We start from the raw sequence: 15,633 nt of genomic DNA on the forward strand, positions 1-15,633 counted from the left end.
TTTCATATGGCAGTTATTGAGTTAATCACAACATTCAACCATGCTCACTTTCTAATCTTGTAGGCCCACAGTGCGTCTGTGTTAGAGGTAAGTTTGGCTGATCAGAAATTGAAAACATTAAAGCAGATGCAGCCTTTTAAAGGTGCACTGTGTAGTTTTTTGAGGAAGAAATTTTTAATCAGAAGAGAGAGATCAATTAGCTGATTTTTATGCTTAAACAAACTGACCTTAAAGGAACACACAGTTTTATACTGTGATCCCATGTTAATATGTGGCGGACCCTGCCACCAATCTAGCTTCAAACAGTGTTCTGTGGACCTTATTTTCCTCAGACAACAGCTTAAAAAAGAATATATATGTATATATACATATATTTCTGAGTTTGTATTATTACCCCATGGGGTATTACCCCATTAATACCCCATTAATAAGTGCCCATTCAATGCCATGTGTTTTAATATCGTGGACTTGTTTGTGTTTATATTTTCCTGGCTGAGACTACAGACAATTATCCTGCTTCAGATGGATGACAAGGTCCATTTATTTTATACTGGAGTCCGCTCCTGACCACATTTACAACACCCTGCGGAGAGGATATGTCAGAACTATAGGAAGGATATAGATTTAGCCACATTTACACTGTGTAGGCCTATAAACACCTTCTCGTTTTCCCTGCAGGATGTGGTGGAAAACAGGTGATCTCAGCGGCGCATACGTCTGGAAACTCTAACTGCATTCTCTTTAGGAAGAGTCTTTGCAGAGGGTGAAATAGCAAAGGATGCTGCTCCGTGACATTACCTTTTTGTATATATTGTTCACGCATTTGGACTTTGGAAGTCGTAATTTTTTATCACACATGCACACATTATATATAATGTATGGTGTCAATTTAGGGCCATGTTGTTTAGAGTTGCCCTTTTTCCTCCATCTGTTTTTTGTATGTTCTGTTTATGTTTTCTCATGATTGTTGTTATTATGTAGTATATTATCATATCTCATGAAACACAGGATATATTTAGCACCTCTATGGATTTAGTAAGGTTTAGAGAATTCACACTGTTTGTATATATTCAATATCTGAGTGTGTTTGAGAGATTTTTGACGACTTATGATAAAGAAATAAAACAAAACACACTCTGAACACAGCAAGTACGCAGAAACTACACGTACCTCTCTGCATCCCAACACTTGAGGTGACCAGAACCAGCAGAAACACTGAGACGGTCACTGCAATGTTCATCCTGGCAGTAGACCGATCCATCTTGATGAGGCTTTGTGACGGGTACGGTACAAGCTGGTGGTTAGATTCCCATGGTAGGTAAGGAGACGTTCGTGTTGGTTCACTCACTGTGTTTCTTCACCGTGTGTGTCTGCGTGTGTCATAGCTAGGGACACCCATGAGCTCTGTGCTCAGTCCCTGTGTGTGTGTTAGTGTGTGTGTGTGTGTGAGAGAGAGAGAGAGAGAGAGAGAGAGAGTGTGTGTTTTGATGGACAGTGGCAGCTGCTAGGCTGTCCTCATGTACAGTCACTCAGGTTCTGGAGCCAGACTCAAAGCTCCACCGGCTGCAGTGCTCATTGCCGGTAATCAACAACAGTGCCAGTCTACTGTTTGTTCATCGAACCACAGAACAAGCCTCGGTCAGGGTCCTGCTCTGAGGCGCTGTGTTGGTTGAAACATGTCAGATTTGCACCCATGATGCTACGACAGAAACAGAGATCAAAATTCAAAAACAGCAAACATCACTGTTCATTTAATAGAATATGAAAACATTTGATTAATATTTCTTTTGTAAAATAGCCCCCAATCCTGTTTGTATTAAGTGTTGTACATGTTGTAGCATATTGCAGTTCAAAACTTAACCCTACATAGGACACAAGTGGCGTAAACAAACATTAAAGCTGCAGATGAAGAGTCACATCACCCATAAAAAAGGCGACAAGAGAAGTTACTAGATTAGAAGACTTTCTATTTTCAGAGAGAGCAGTGTCAGGACATTAGGTCACAATATAGTGTATCTGTTTAGTTTGCATCTGTGTCTTCTTCAACCATCTACATGCAGCCTTATACACAGATAAACAATATTAACAATACCTCTGTACACTGATTTTTACTGTACAAACCAATAGACACACGGGAATATAAGAACTGGCAGCTTAACATGTATTTACTGTCACATGTTGACGCACACAGAGTCCAGGAGGCCGCCTTTGTGTCCACCTGTCGCCTGCCAGCCTGTATGTCCTGTTTTATTTTAGGAAAGGAATGGCATTTCAGTTCATTTACTCCTCATCCATTCTGCCTTGGATGGAGCCAACTATTGTATTTCCCTCAGCAGGCACACTTAGTTGAACACATTGTTGTCAAGGCAAATGGTTTAGTTTCTCCTAAAGGTGCGATATGTAAGAATTATAGTTCAAAACATTCAAGACCATCACCTAAAAAAGATATCCACAGAATGTGAAGAAACAACAGCACTGACGTCAGGTCAAAGATGTCTCTGTATTGTGTTCAACGGATATCCACTGACTGATAGCCCCAGCCTTGTAAACCTCATTGTCTCAGGGGTCCAAAGCTCCTGTCCTACTGGTGTTAACAGTAACATTCCCCTGGTTAACGGAGCTGACATGCTAACAGTAGCTACAGTCGTGGGTGTAAAAAGAGAACACAGCAGCAGTTAACAGTTATTTTTATGTAACATGCTGCATCGATTTGTTGGTGGTATGAAACCAAAATGGACAATTCTGGTGTATTTCACCTTTATAGAAATAAAATGTTCATGTTTTGCCTTTACAAAGGTTTAACCGATGATGTTGCGATAGCTGTTTGGGCTTCAACCTCTATTCTGAACCATACCATCACATGTAATAGTGAGTGTGCCATTGGTGATTTTGTCTTTTGGCTCATCAAGTGACAAAGATTTATTTTCTTGCTCACTGTTTCTCTTTTATTGTCCATTTCTATTTATTGGCTTATACTGTGTATTTCCTAGACTAATTAAAATAGCTAAAATAGATAAAATAGCACACATGCTGTGTAAGCTTCACATATAGCAGACCAGCAACAATACATCCCTGTAACCGTTCCTTAAGTGACCATACTGCACACCACTAGGTGATGCTGTCATGCAGGGTAATCTGTGATACATGGCAGATCATAGTGTTGCTCTAATATAGTGTGGTTTTCTTCCAGTGATGAAACACACCACTGAAGTAGCTCGAACAAATCCAAGACCAAAAGAAAACCATTACAGCATCAAACCACCACTCTGCCCGGGACCACTGACTCAGCAGTATAATCCTGGACAACATTTGTGCCGATGCTCTGCCTCCCTCTGCTGACACAAAGATGAACTGCTCCTGAACCTTGGCTCACAACAGTAAACTGAATCCTGTGTCAACATGTTTCATATATTTGAGATTCTGTAAGATTCAAAAAAGAAAAGAAAAGAAAAAAAAGACTGACTGTAAAGCTAAAACAGCTCCACTATTCTTCTGCCCAAAGTTTGTGCATGTTGCATCTTGTATGTTTTGTGTAAATCACACTTTTACTCTTAAAATTGAACTAAACTGCTGTTTTGTCTTGAGAGAGGATAAGGCATGGTTACACTTGAAAGTCACATGTGACCCCAGTAATCACAGTAAGACCAAGACAAACTCTGGTTAATGACAAATGTTCAAAGCTCCAGCCTCAGGGTGGAGCTGTTTGGAGACTAAGTGTACTCTGTGGTGGGAAACATATTGGGACACTATGATGAAACAAGAACAATTGCAGAATGTTAATGATTCCAAGTCTCCCTCATCAGGAAACTGAAGCCCCATTTGTTCCACTGAAGCTGCTCTGCAACCCACACTAGCCAAATGTCCCTGTGAAGTGAGAAAGAGAAGAGAATGAAGCAGGTTATGTTTATTAAAACAATGATGTCTGTCCTGTCTTCACTCACTAATTGAAATTTACTTGCTCTGTGGCCATAGCTGCCCAATATGGGGCCAGCAGGCCAAAGCCTGCCTGCCATTGGGTTGCCAGATGTTTCCAGCATTAAATAAATAGAGAAATACTTAATAAAGTTATAATAGAAATCACTGTTTTCTCTGCTTTATCTTTTGTGTTTTAAAACACTTTTTAAATATGTAGGATCCCCAAATATTCATCATTTTTCATAATCTGAGCACACTGATCAGAAATGACACTTTGTGCAGGATATCGTACAACAGACCAACTTTCCTCTGATGTCCCTGCTGTGTTCAAGTGCAGGTTTTAAGTCATATAAAAGCAGGTAGTCTGACAATTGTTGGTAAAAATCTGGAAGGACATAAGGCCAGATTTCATGGTGAACCACATGTTTGGTAACCCATTAGCTAACATTAGCATTGAACTACGTCTTACCTAACATTACCATTTGATTACATTTTGCATGTTTCACTTCCAGGCATCCATAAAACTGCCTAAGATGTCTGATGCTATTTCAGTATTATTTTCTATCATATCCTGTTACACTGTCAAACAGTAATGTAAGCTGGAAAGTGGTTTAATGCTAACGTTAATTGTCAAACAAAATGTAATGGGCTTACAATACATTCTTTTATTTTGAAATTCTGCCCATTGGCCCTCCATATTTTCAGTTGCTGAAGTGGGAAATGGTGAAACGATAACGTTTTTGCCGGATTCTCTCCATATGTACAACTATACAAATAGGTGTTCACTTTTTACCCAACATTAAGTTACGGTTTTGATGACCCAAGATAAATTGTTTGTTTCCTCCCCTGAAAGCATTGATGAAGCATTTACAGGTTGAATAATAGTGGCACAAGAATGGAACCATGGGGGACTCCACACAATGGAAAACAACATAGCCCCTAACTGTGAGATCTGTTCTGACCCACTGATTAAAGACTCAGTTTAATTCTAAACGGATGAAGGTTTATAGATGTAGGTTACATATAACATATTGTAATAATCCTTTGATGAGGACAAACCTTGAAAGGTGGCTAAAAGGGGACTGTCAGTTTATTGGTTAGCTCTCTCTCTCTCTCTCTCTCTCTCTCTCTCTCTCTCTCTCTCTAGGTGTATACACACACACACACACACACACACACAGCATGGGAGTCATATCTGGTGTCAGTCAGCCCCTCCCTCCCGACGCTGTCTCAACCTGTCCTGTAATAATTAACCAGCTGCTGCAGTGTGCTACATATGCTCACCTCCTACCACACCGCATGCACTGTACTCTGGACCTATGAAAAAACATGCGCACACACACACGCGTATGCACACACACAGGGTACAAGACCTCAAACATGGAGTGAATCAGCTTTATGTGTCTGGAGACTGAAAGACTGGCCAGGTAGGGGTGTTAATGTTTCATCATTTTTGTTAAAAGTGAGCTTTACTGTGAAGAAAGTAAACCAAATAATTTTACTATTAGCTGGTAACAACATTAATTCATACAGAATTCAGCTGAATGTGTCCATTTTCCAATAATCATTAAAAACCTGAATCTATTTTATGTATACAAGCGTGATAGTTTAATGTCTGTTGTGTTGTGAGAAAAACTTACCCGGGCTTCAAATGTAAAAGTTAGTAACAACTGTGTGTGTGGGTTTCAATAGTATTTACTTTTTCCTTACTTTGATTATGAATTACAGCTCTGTTTACGGGTCTGCTGTGCTTTAATTTTTTTGAAAGATGCAATGGATGTGCTGAAATGTAATTTCAAGTGGAGGCACCATATAAACTGTACATATTTAGGTGAAATCTGTGCATCCGAATGGAAAAGAGAAAGTGTTAATACAGCACAAAGAGAGAGGAGAGTAGATTGAGGGAGACAGAGAAGGCAGAGGGGGGGAGTGACACACAGGAAAGGAGAAACTGGGTGTGTCACGGTGTACCTTGGCTGTTTTCCCGCTGGCTACGTTTTTTTCCAGCTCACATTTTGACAATTTAAAAAAAGCTTTTATTTTACTGTCCACACACATTGCACCCTCTATTTTGTCCTCTTGTGTCAGTATGGTGATGATGACGTACTCAGTATTACACAGCTACATTCTCATGTAGCGGCTCTTTGTTAAACCTATTGTACAGGCTCACAATGGCCTTTATTGAACATCCATCGAATAGTGTATGAACAACAGATTTACACTACAAGTCTGAGCACCTTGCGTAACAACCTTCTGATTGTATTGCTCTGCATTTGAAAACTTGGTGAAGTGCCCTCTCATCGCTTTAACTATATCACAACTTTTTGCCAGTGTGCACGTGGTGCCCTTTTAAATTTTCGCCCCTGCCCCTCAAACTTCTTCTGCCTGCCACTGTAAGAACAGCTAAGTCTCTCAGATTTGAGTCTATCCAAATGCCTGATTGACATGTTTTAACATCTCTCGCAGCAGCTCACACAGAGAAATCTTAAATTCATGAGGCGACCCGCACTAGAAGTAAAGTGGAACTCTCCACTAAGGATGACTGAACAGGGGGGAAGTGGCAGTTTCTCATCATTGTAAAACTTTTAAACCAGGTGTTTTGTTTTCCATGAATTACCTATTTCTGGGAAAACTCTTTAAAAACCGACAGACCTGTTTAGTAAGATTCTTCAGCTTCCAGGCTCGGAGCAGCTGTCTTCTTTAAAAGACTGCTGCTGCTGCTGCTAATCGAACCGTGCCTGTACTGGATTTATGAACTCTGACACATTATTGACTTTGCAGCGCTGCCCTTCTTCAGTAGTTCTCCTTTCCTGGTGGCTCTGCTTTGACTGTTGACATGCATGTGATTCACAAATCACACACACATGCACTCACAGTTTAGACACATTTGCTCCTGGGGGAACCTTGAAAACCTGCATGTTGAGTCTTGAAAGATACACAATGAAGCCAGAGATAGAGAAAAGAACTTAGAGCACACGGTGTACTCAAAACAGCATAATTATCATTTCTGATATATTGTGTTCTTCCTGTGTTTATTTTTAGCTCATCACCTAAACATGTACAATATATTCTATAAAGGCTGAGTTATGATTGAGACTAAGCATAGAGGCTTCTGTCTGTTGCACATATGAAGCCCTTGCAGACAAATTTGTGATTTATGATATTGGGCTATGGGCTATGAATATACTTGACATGACTTACACATAAAACACTGTCTAATATTACACAAGTTTATCTCCTTCAGCGAATAAGGAGATAAATATACAAAAATAATGCTTACACAGTAGTAGCACAGTTGTTTATGTATGGCAAATGTTAAGCTGGCTGTCTTTTTCTTGCTACTTCCATTTATTATGAGGTAGAGCTTGACTGTTCCTCATCTTAGTCGCCACAACCTGTTCACCGCTGGCCACATCCTCATGATATACACCTACAGTGCCTAGTGTATGGACCAAGTTTCTGAAATGATCACGCATATTCAAAGATATGTATTTAGACTTTTTCTTGTATGCTATGTTGATTTTCAATTCTTAATGTTTAATTAATGAGGTGCAGCAATGTCAGCAAGTGAAGTTTCCAGAAGAAACAGCACATATGCTCATTAGGAATTCCCAGGGCCTAAAATAATGTCTCCAGATTGCTTCTTTTGTCCAGCCAACAGTCTAAAAGCCAAAGACTCTTCATTTACTGCCATAAATGACGAACGAAAACAGCGAGTTCTTCAGTTTAAGGGCGACTCCATAAATTTTAAACATCATAGTGTCTTTACAGGTCTTGGGGAGTAGTATTACGTATGTGAAAAAAGTTGCAAGAAAAATGTGTGGCCCCAGAGGAGGCTGCATGTAATCTGATAAATTACCTCCAGTGATGTCACTCAGTGGCCAGGTTGTATTGTGGGTAATGTAGGCACCAGGTTTTTCAACGCTGTTGGACTCATTGAAGGCAATTTTAAAACAAATGATCTTAATTGATACAGCACAACCAGCTGTCACTTTTTTTTCCATTCATTCTTCCTCCTTTTCAAAACCAATTGCCTACATTACCCATAATGCAACGTAGCCACTGAGTGACATCACTAAAGAAACTGTATCGAATTACACACAGCTTGCTATGGTGGAATCACCCTGAAACCAGCAAATACTTTGCATAAAAATGATTGAAACCATTAAATGATTAATAAAACAAAAACTAATATTCTGTCTTTCTACTGATCAGTTACTTTAATCAACTAATCGACGCAGCCCAGATGTGATGTAATGTGATGTAACCAATTTCCCCCTGGGGATTAATAACATATTCTGAATCTGAATTGAGGCAATGTGTCTTCTGTGTTAAATTTCCCATATTCAGCACGTGATATGTAAGACATCACATATTTCACACATCATATCAGGTGGGAAAACGCATAGAGGCCCATGTTGTTTTGGGTCTATAGTGTTTCACACGTGTGCTTTTGAAAGAGATCGGTCAGCCATATTAGTTTGTATCTGACAATGTGGGTTGCCCTCCATTTTCCTAGAAACATTTGCACGCTAAGCACTGCACCTTTAAATATTTGTTGTTGAACCGTCGGTCCGGAGGAGTGGCGGGGCTGCCGGGATGACAGCTGCTGAATACCTGAGATATTTCCTCACAGCGAAAACAGGCTGAGACAGAGAGAGAGAAGGGAAAAGAGTGATATAAAAGGGACAATTAGAGGCTGCTGCTGCGTCATCAAAAGGTTGAATTGGGAAAAAAGAAAACAGCTGAAAGAGAGAGAGAGAGAGAGAGAGAGAGGGAGAGAGAGAGAGGGAGAGAGAGAGAAGGAGAGAGAGAGGGAGAGAGAGAGAAGGAGAGAGAGAGGGAGAGAGAGGCCACGTGGATATTCCAACAATCGCAGGCTTCAGAGTCTCCGGCCAAAGAATAAACAAATGGCTTGGTCTACACTGTCATCACTGGTTACTGGGTGGAGTACTGTTATTAAATCTCATGGAGACAAGCGCAAAAAAAGAAAGTGAAAGAGGGAGAGAGAAAGAGAGAGAGAGGGAGACAGAGAGAGAGAGAGAGAAAGAGAGAGGGATAAATATAACACACAAACTTCAGAGGGAGGGAGACAGAGAGCGGAAAGAGATATTTAAAGCACAGACAGAAGAAAAGACAGAGACAAAGACACAGAATCAAGAGGAGAGCTCTGATTTGTCATGTTAGAGAAGGTAAGACTCTCATTATGTTGTTTGTTCTCGGAAGGAGTGACTCTGTGCTGGCTGCACAAGTGAGTTCATTTTCCATGTTGACACAGCGCCTGTCAGGTGTCTGAATCCAGGAACAAGCTCACTGAGGGGGTGTTCAACAAGTCGTCAGCCTCCAGAGTTTCTCTCCAGTTCGAGCTCGAGGTTTGGTTTCAGGGATGTGGTGACCCGAGCTGTTGATATGACTGCTGTCTCTCTCTCTCTCTCTCTCTCTTTCTCTCTGCAGTAGCTGAAGCAGCCAGAGATGAACGAGGCAGCTCATCCCCAAGTGATCCAGGCAGGGGACGGGAGGACGCTCTCCAGGTGGGTGGACAGCTGATGGAGACAGTGAGAAACACCACTGTCGTCCTGATGAGAGAACGCATGCAGCCCCTATTTGGAAGGATGAAAAAACAAAAAACAAAAACACGACTGTTACATAAGTGCAGCACCGTGTCGTGGTCTGCAACACTTAGTCATCCCCCTGCTGTTGTGTTTATTTCCAGAGCAGAGTTTCTCTCGCTGCTGAGGACCTACAACTGCTTCCTGAAAGACCAGACCCAGCTGCACCTCAGCTTCTCTCAGGTATGTCCACGTTGCACTTTCAACACTTTCTGTTTTTGTTTGACATCCACGCACTTTTTAATCCCAGTCAGACATTTGTCACATCTTAACTTTACTTTTGGAGTGTTAAGGGGAGACACTCCAGGTCAACAATCTAAAGATTAAATACATATCACCATGAAACTTGGTGAACTTTAATGAAGAAATTCAAACTCAAGATTTTATAATGTACAATATTAATGAGGTGATAATCCAAATGCAGGAATATTTATTTTCTCCATAACTGAATAAAGAATCAGTTCTCAGAGAATAATAAGGTCCCCAGAACACTGTTCGAAGCTGGAAAGGTGGCAGGGTCCGCCACATACAAACAAAGGGAAGCAAAATGAAATTGTGTGCTCCTTTAAGGTCAGTTTGTTTATGCAGTTTATTCAGTCATGACACGTTCACATGAAATCATTGTTGATTGAAAAAATCAACCGATACATGCATGAAGTTGCAACATAAGTTGAACTTATTTGTGTTTTTTGCAGAAACTCACTTGGCTAACATTTATTCTGACGATTGAAAAGCCCCCATAATATAGGAATAAATCTGGAAAGTTTGGTGTGTGTAGGTGCAACTGAACTGCAGGTTTCTGGCTCAAATTGTCAGAAAAAACAAGTTTTCAGTAAACAACCCTTAGAGATGATGTATTGTCAAATTTAAACAAGAAATTTAAACAAGAAATGGTGAATAGAGTACGTTATTTTTCCCCCAGTGAACCTGTTGTTCACTTAAATAAAGATACATTACATAAAGATTTGCATTTTGTGTGATTTTGTGCCCAAAACTGACCAGTGCGTTAAAAAAACAAAGTTCATCCCTGCTGTATCTCCCCTTAACTGAGTGCATGACTGTATTTACACACTGTACAGGTGTATGTGGCTCTGTCTCTGTAACAGGCTGAGGATGGAGAGGTGGTGGTGGAGGGCTTCCTGAACATCTCCTGGGGAGTGAGGAGACCCATCCGGCTGAAGATACAGGATGACAAACAGATGCTTCCCTTTGCCCCCGTGACCTCACCGGACCCCGTCAGTCCAGTCAGCCTACTCGCAGACAAGAGGTTCTTTTCATTTTTTAAAAAATATAATGTTATTAATCTCCCTTGTCTATACATGAGCTTTCACGTCAGCCATTGTTACTCAAAGTCCCTCTCATTGTGAGTCCTGTGTTTATGACTGGAGAACTGGTGAAAAAAAGAAAAAAAAACAGTTTTGCCAGGACAATCAAAAAGCCAGGTTAACGTTTTGTTTTGTAACACAGATTAAGAAAAATAAGAAAAAAAAAAGGAACTCAGATTTTTCTTGGCAAAACCTATATTTTTCACCAGGTTTTCTTTCATAAAACATGGATTATCCACCTGTTAAGTGTAGGGAACACAGTACAGGAATGACATGGACAGCCCTTAATTCAGTCAATAAAGCTCTCATGAGTGAGTAAGTTCTTGATGCAAAGGGATTCATGCATTTGGGTCATTGTGGTCGGAGATCATGTCCTCTCTTCTCTGCAGGGGTATGACGCGATGGGGAGAGTATGCTGACCTTCACCAAATAGATGAGATGGCTGAGACGCCGCAGGATATAGTCGTCACCAGTCCTTTACCAGGTTGTTTTTTCCACTCTCAACCTCCTCCTTGTGTGTTTCATTAAACACCATCCCCTGACTTCCTCCTTTTGCTGCTGTGATGTTTACCACAGCCACTAGAGGTCCTTATGCAGTGTGTCGTTTTCATCTCACTCCCCCTGCCTTTCCCGTCTCTCCCCAGCCGTCAACGTGAACAAAAATAACCCAGAAAAGAATATGATTGTTATTCCCACCGAATGTTGATTATCAGATGTTTTATTCATGTGTCTCTGCAAAAACTCCGAAGGCCCGGTTGTTTATGAGACCGCCACGCTGCGTCCCACGAGGCAGAAGAGCGCCGAGCTGGAGGCGGAGTCCAATCTGTTTCGCTGCATGAGCGACGCCTCATTGGTCAAGAGGAGGAGGGGGAGGGGCAAGTCAGCGGCACAGAGGGAGAAAGAAAGACAGCATCGCTTCTCCATCAACGGACACTTCTACAACTATAAGGTAGATTTCCGCTCGGCCCTCCCCTCTCTTCATCCAACACTTTCACCTGGACTGTCGCTTACCAGTCTCCTCCACAGACCTCCATCTTCACCCCATCCTTCGGCACACCAACTAAAGTGCGCATCTCCAGCAGGATGACCACAGACCAGGTCATTGAGCAGCTGCTGAACAAGTTCAAGGTGAGCCTTTGCATGCATCCTTCTAACTCCAAGAGTGATGACACGAGACCTAAATCAATTATGTCTGGGCTGATCTATAAAGCAACCCTATGCCAGCATGCTTTTATAAAGAAGAGGATGGTCTCCCCTGTTAATCCAACACTGAATCCCTTCAATCTTCGATCCTACAGATAGAGAACGATCCCCAGGAGTTTTCACTGTACTGTGTTCACCAGAGCGGAGGTAAGCTCTATCTGCTGTACCAGTTACACAGCAAATGACACTACTACACCGGCGTTTGTGTGTTTGTTCTCTAGAAAAGAGGAAGCTCAGTAACAGAGACCAGCCCCTATGGGATCGCATACTGATGGGACCCTCTGATGACATCATGAGGATCTTTCTGATGGACATGGACGAGGAGGAAGTCAGTGATGACGTAAGTGTGACTATATAAATCCTGACCGAAACACAGGGGTGTGTCGGTATATCTGAACCTTCTAATGTATTAACTTAGTGAAAAAGACTTGCATGGAGGTGCAGCTTCATCTGAGTTTAACTAGAGAAGAATTCATAATCTAAAATATTGATGATTCCTCAGGTGGTCAAAATCAAATCCAAAGATACTTTTCTTGTGCCACCGATGTTGGAGACATACCACAATTTTAAAGAATTCCTTTGAGCCCATTTCTTGTTTTTGTGAGCACATAAATGTGGAGTATACTCACTTAACTGAAGAGGAACGTGCAAGTTGCTGTGCAATTAATAGTGCATCAAGTCATAAATAAAATGCTTATTGGGTATGTTCACGGTAAGATGTTTCACGGTAAGATGTTTTTACATTTGTGTGCTTACTGGGGAACTTACTGCCCCAGAAAATTCGAGTGTGTCTTCACAGCTACAACTACAAAACCTACAAAAGTTTTATTGGCTCTATTAATGTTCTTAAATACTGGGCTGTTAAAAAATGTTCCATCATTTTCCCCCTCTCCAATGTCATCGCAGTGTAGTTACAGGGCAAATGAAATTTTATTATAAAGTGTGTGTGTGTGTGTGTGTGTGTGTGTGTGTGTGTGTGTGTGTGTCTGTGTGTGTGTGTGTGTGTCTGTGTCTGTGTCTGTGTGTGCGTGTGTGCTGCCTGTAGCTTGTCTGCTTCTTATGGCAGAGGTAAAAGATGCAGACTATATCTCATGTCCCCATGAGACTGTTTGAATTTATATAGCATATATATGAAGTGGATATGAAGTGCTGTTTCACTTGTATACAATATCTGGTGATGAAAAACACATGTCACAGTGCATCAGAGAAAAAAAAAACATGTTTTGGTCCAGCATTTAATAATAGTTTTGAGTCAGCGAATGCATTAAAAGCTGTGTAAATCATCTGGAGAGTTATATCTTCTGTTGTCTGTTTCTTATTGCAGCAGTATAGAAAAAAACAGGTTGTGTTGTTGTTTTTTCTTTTGTCATGCAATTAAAGATGTCCCTCTGGCTCCGGATGATTTTTAGTTTTTATTCCTACTTTGTCAAAATTCAGTTTAATGTCCTAGATGATAGAGGCTTGTTTGTTATGTTGGTTAAATTTCTTAATTGCCTCTCTTCTCTCCTCTCCTCTCCTCTCCTCTCCTCTCCTCTCCTCTCCTCTCCTCTCCTCTCCTCTCCTCTCCTCTCCTCTCCTCTCAGGTAGCCCAATATCTGAACTTGGAGCTTCCTATCCTGGAGCACGTCCTACTGAAACTCAGAGAGGAGGAGAACAGAGAGATACAGAGGATCATTGTCAAGTCAGTATATGATCTTTGTGTTAAAACACTTTTTTCGAGCTTTTAAATTCACAATATGAAAATAATAAAGTGTTTATACTTCCCGGCAGCGGCGAGCAGTTCATTCGTGTTGTAGTAACACTTGCTCAGCAGTTGATGGCGCCAATATTTCCAGTGAGCTTTTATGGACTTGGTGCTTACTCGTGGTGACTGTATTTGTGTGTGTCTTTGTGTGTCTTGTGTGTGTTTTGGTGTGTCCGTCAGGTACCACAACCAGCACAGAGTCCTGTCCAACATGCTGAACTGTAAGCTGTCACCTCACATTGAGACCAGCGTGTGAGGACCACCGATCTGAATCACCGACACAGGACCGGTCATTCACCCACACCTCAGGGCCGGGTGTGAAACGCCAAGACGGGAAACACCACATGCCAAACTGATACCATTACCGACAAACAACAAAGAAATAACAAGAACATGGGACCTTTTCAAGTCTTACAGAGAGAGCTGCTTATATCATTTTATGTTCACTAGATGACTGTGTTTGTTGTTTTTGGAAACTGTAAAGATGCTGCTGTAAATAATTGTAAATCATTGTTGTGTGTTCAATAATAAATATAAGATGTGGGACCAGCATGATTTTTTTAGAAAAATTATCATTTAAAGGATGCCACATTCTGCTAAACAAATCAAATGACTCCTGTAAAAGAATCATCATCATCACTATCATAACCAAATGTATGTCTCTGCATCCAAATGCACTAATTGATTAATTCAATGTGAATGGTTTAATTGAGCAACACAGGTACTTCCATTAAGTACTAAAAAGACAAATTTCATAATATTGGCAGAAGGTGAGATATGGATTATGCCAGAGTTTCAATGTAGCAAAAGAAAAATATTTTACTTATTTATATCTTATTTGATGAGAATTTAAACTGGAAAACATATATTAACCTCATTTATAACAAAACTGTAAAGTCACTAGGAATAATCAGCAAACTACCAAGTTTTGTAAATGTGTCTTGTTTATAAAATGTGTATTATTCAATGATCTTTCCCTATCTGATTTATGGTAATACTGTCTGGGCAAATAAAAATAAAAAAACCTCTGATCGACACAAACAGTGTTTTTTTTTTGCAGAAACATTTTGTGAGATTGGCAACTTTCCCAAACTCTTGCGACGTCTCTGCCCCCATTTTCAGACCACTGAACATTCTATCAGTATATGGCATAAATATTTATCAGATATATGTGTTTATATACAAATAGACGTTCTTGCATTTTTTTTTTTTTGCTGCCATCTGTTGCGGTTGTGAGGCTAAACTGGGACCCTGAGACAGGGGGAATGGATACAGGGATTTTATTGATTTTGCTCAGGTGAAAAGTATGCTAATGTCTACAGTGAGACCAGAAGTCAACCGTGAGTTATTTCAGCTTTAAATGACATCATGTATGTTACATCACTGAAGTTACGTACACTTTGCACATACATTTGTGACTGATGGTGCGTACTGTGAGAAACGCCGTTATTTTAAGCCAAACCACAATGTTTCCCTAAACCTTACCAAGTGGTTTTCTTGTCTTGACCTGAACAAAACGTGTATAATGAAGGTCCAGGTCAATGGTTTGCTGCAACGGTCGTGTTGTTTTGTGAACTGTCATATGTCATTTAACATACATATCGATATCCCAAACAGTGAAATAAGATCCGACTGTTATGATTTAAAGTACGGAGGAAACTTGGATGTTAAAGGATATTTATGGGGTATATTGCATATATTTACGTGTGTTTGAGTGTGCTAAGAGGAGAATGAACGCTTACAAGTGGAAAACACTGTCATGCTAATAGTTAAATAATGGTGTAGCAGAGAGTTGAGTGCTGCTGTCTGGGCTGTTTAGGGGCAAAGGCTTTATAAA

The 15,633-nt window shown here is 40.6% G+C and overlaps 2 protein-coding genes across 5 annotated transcripts in view; one reads left to right on the plus strand and one right to left on the minus strand.

Moving 5' to 3' along the window:
* musk (muscle, skeletal, receptor tyrosine kinase) overlaps nt 1-1,407 on the minus strand; it is a 32,634-nt gene extending 31,227 nt beyond the window's left edge. Inside the window, exon 1 of the mRNA XM_037116279.1 lies at nt 1,171-1,407. Coding sequence (XP_036972174.1) covers nt 1,171-1,261 — 91 coding nt within the window. The 5' untranslated portion in view covers nt 1,262-1,407. The remainder of the gene's footprint in view (nt 1-1,170) is intronic.
* A 3,793-nt stretch (nt 1,408-5,200) lies between these two features.
* rassf6 (Ras association domain family member 6) lies at nt 5,201-14,824 on the plus strand. 4 transcript variants are annotated; one of them, XM_037116489.1, is made up of 11 exons: nt 5,201-5,342; nt 9,370-9,446; nt 9,629-9,707; nt 10,631-10,791; nt 11,239-11,333; nt 11,599-11,798; nt 11,876-11,977; nt 12,148-12,199; nt 12,274-12,392; nt 13,636-13,733; nt 13,977-14,824. In XM_037116489.1, the coding sequence occupies exons 2-11, from the start codon at nt 9,388-9,390 to the stop codon at nt 14,050-14,052; spliced, it is 1,041 nt and encodes a 346-aa protein (XP_036972384.1). In that variant the 5' UTR covers nt 5,201-5,342; nt 9,370-9,387; the 3' UTR covers nt 14,053-14,824. The 4 variants fall into 4 exon arrangements, with proteins under 4 accessions (XP_036972384.1, XP_036972386.1, XP_036972383.1 ...); XM_037116491.1 differs by having other exon boundaries at nt 5,235-5,342; nt 9,373-9,446; XM_037116488.1 differs by lacking the exon at nt 5,201-5,342 and adding an exon at nt 8,718-9,107 and having other exon boundaries at nt 9,373-9,446.
* Nucleotides 14,825-15,633: the final 809 nt, after the last annotated feature.

The sequence above is a fragment of the Acanthopagrus latus genome, chromosome 12, assembly GCF_904848185.1.
Source record: "Acanthopagrus latus isolate v.2019 chromosome 12, fAcaLat1.1, whole genome shotgun sequence".
Taxonomy (NCBI): Eukaryota; Metazoa; Chordata; class Actinopteri; order Spariformes; family Sparidae; genus Acanthopagrus; species Acanthopagrus latus.

What these genes read in the sequence shown, in the direction of transcription:
- rassf6 (XM_037116488.1), top strand. An exon ending in TGCACCTCAGCTTCTCTCAG is followed by an intron (nt 9,708 to 10,630) that starts GTATGTCCACGT and finishes TCTCTGTAACAG; the next exon opens with GCTGAGGATGGAGAGGTGGT. An exon ending in GACACTTCTACAACTATAAG is followed by an intron (nt 11,799 to 11,875) that starts GTAGATTTCCGC and finishes TCTCCTCCACAG; the next exon opens with ACCTCCATCTTCACCCCATC.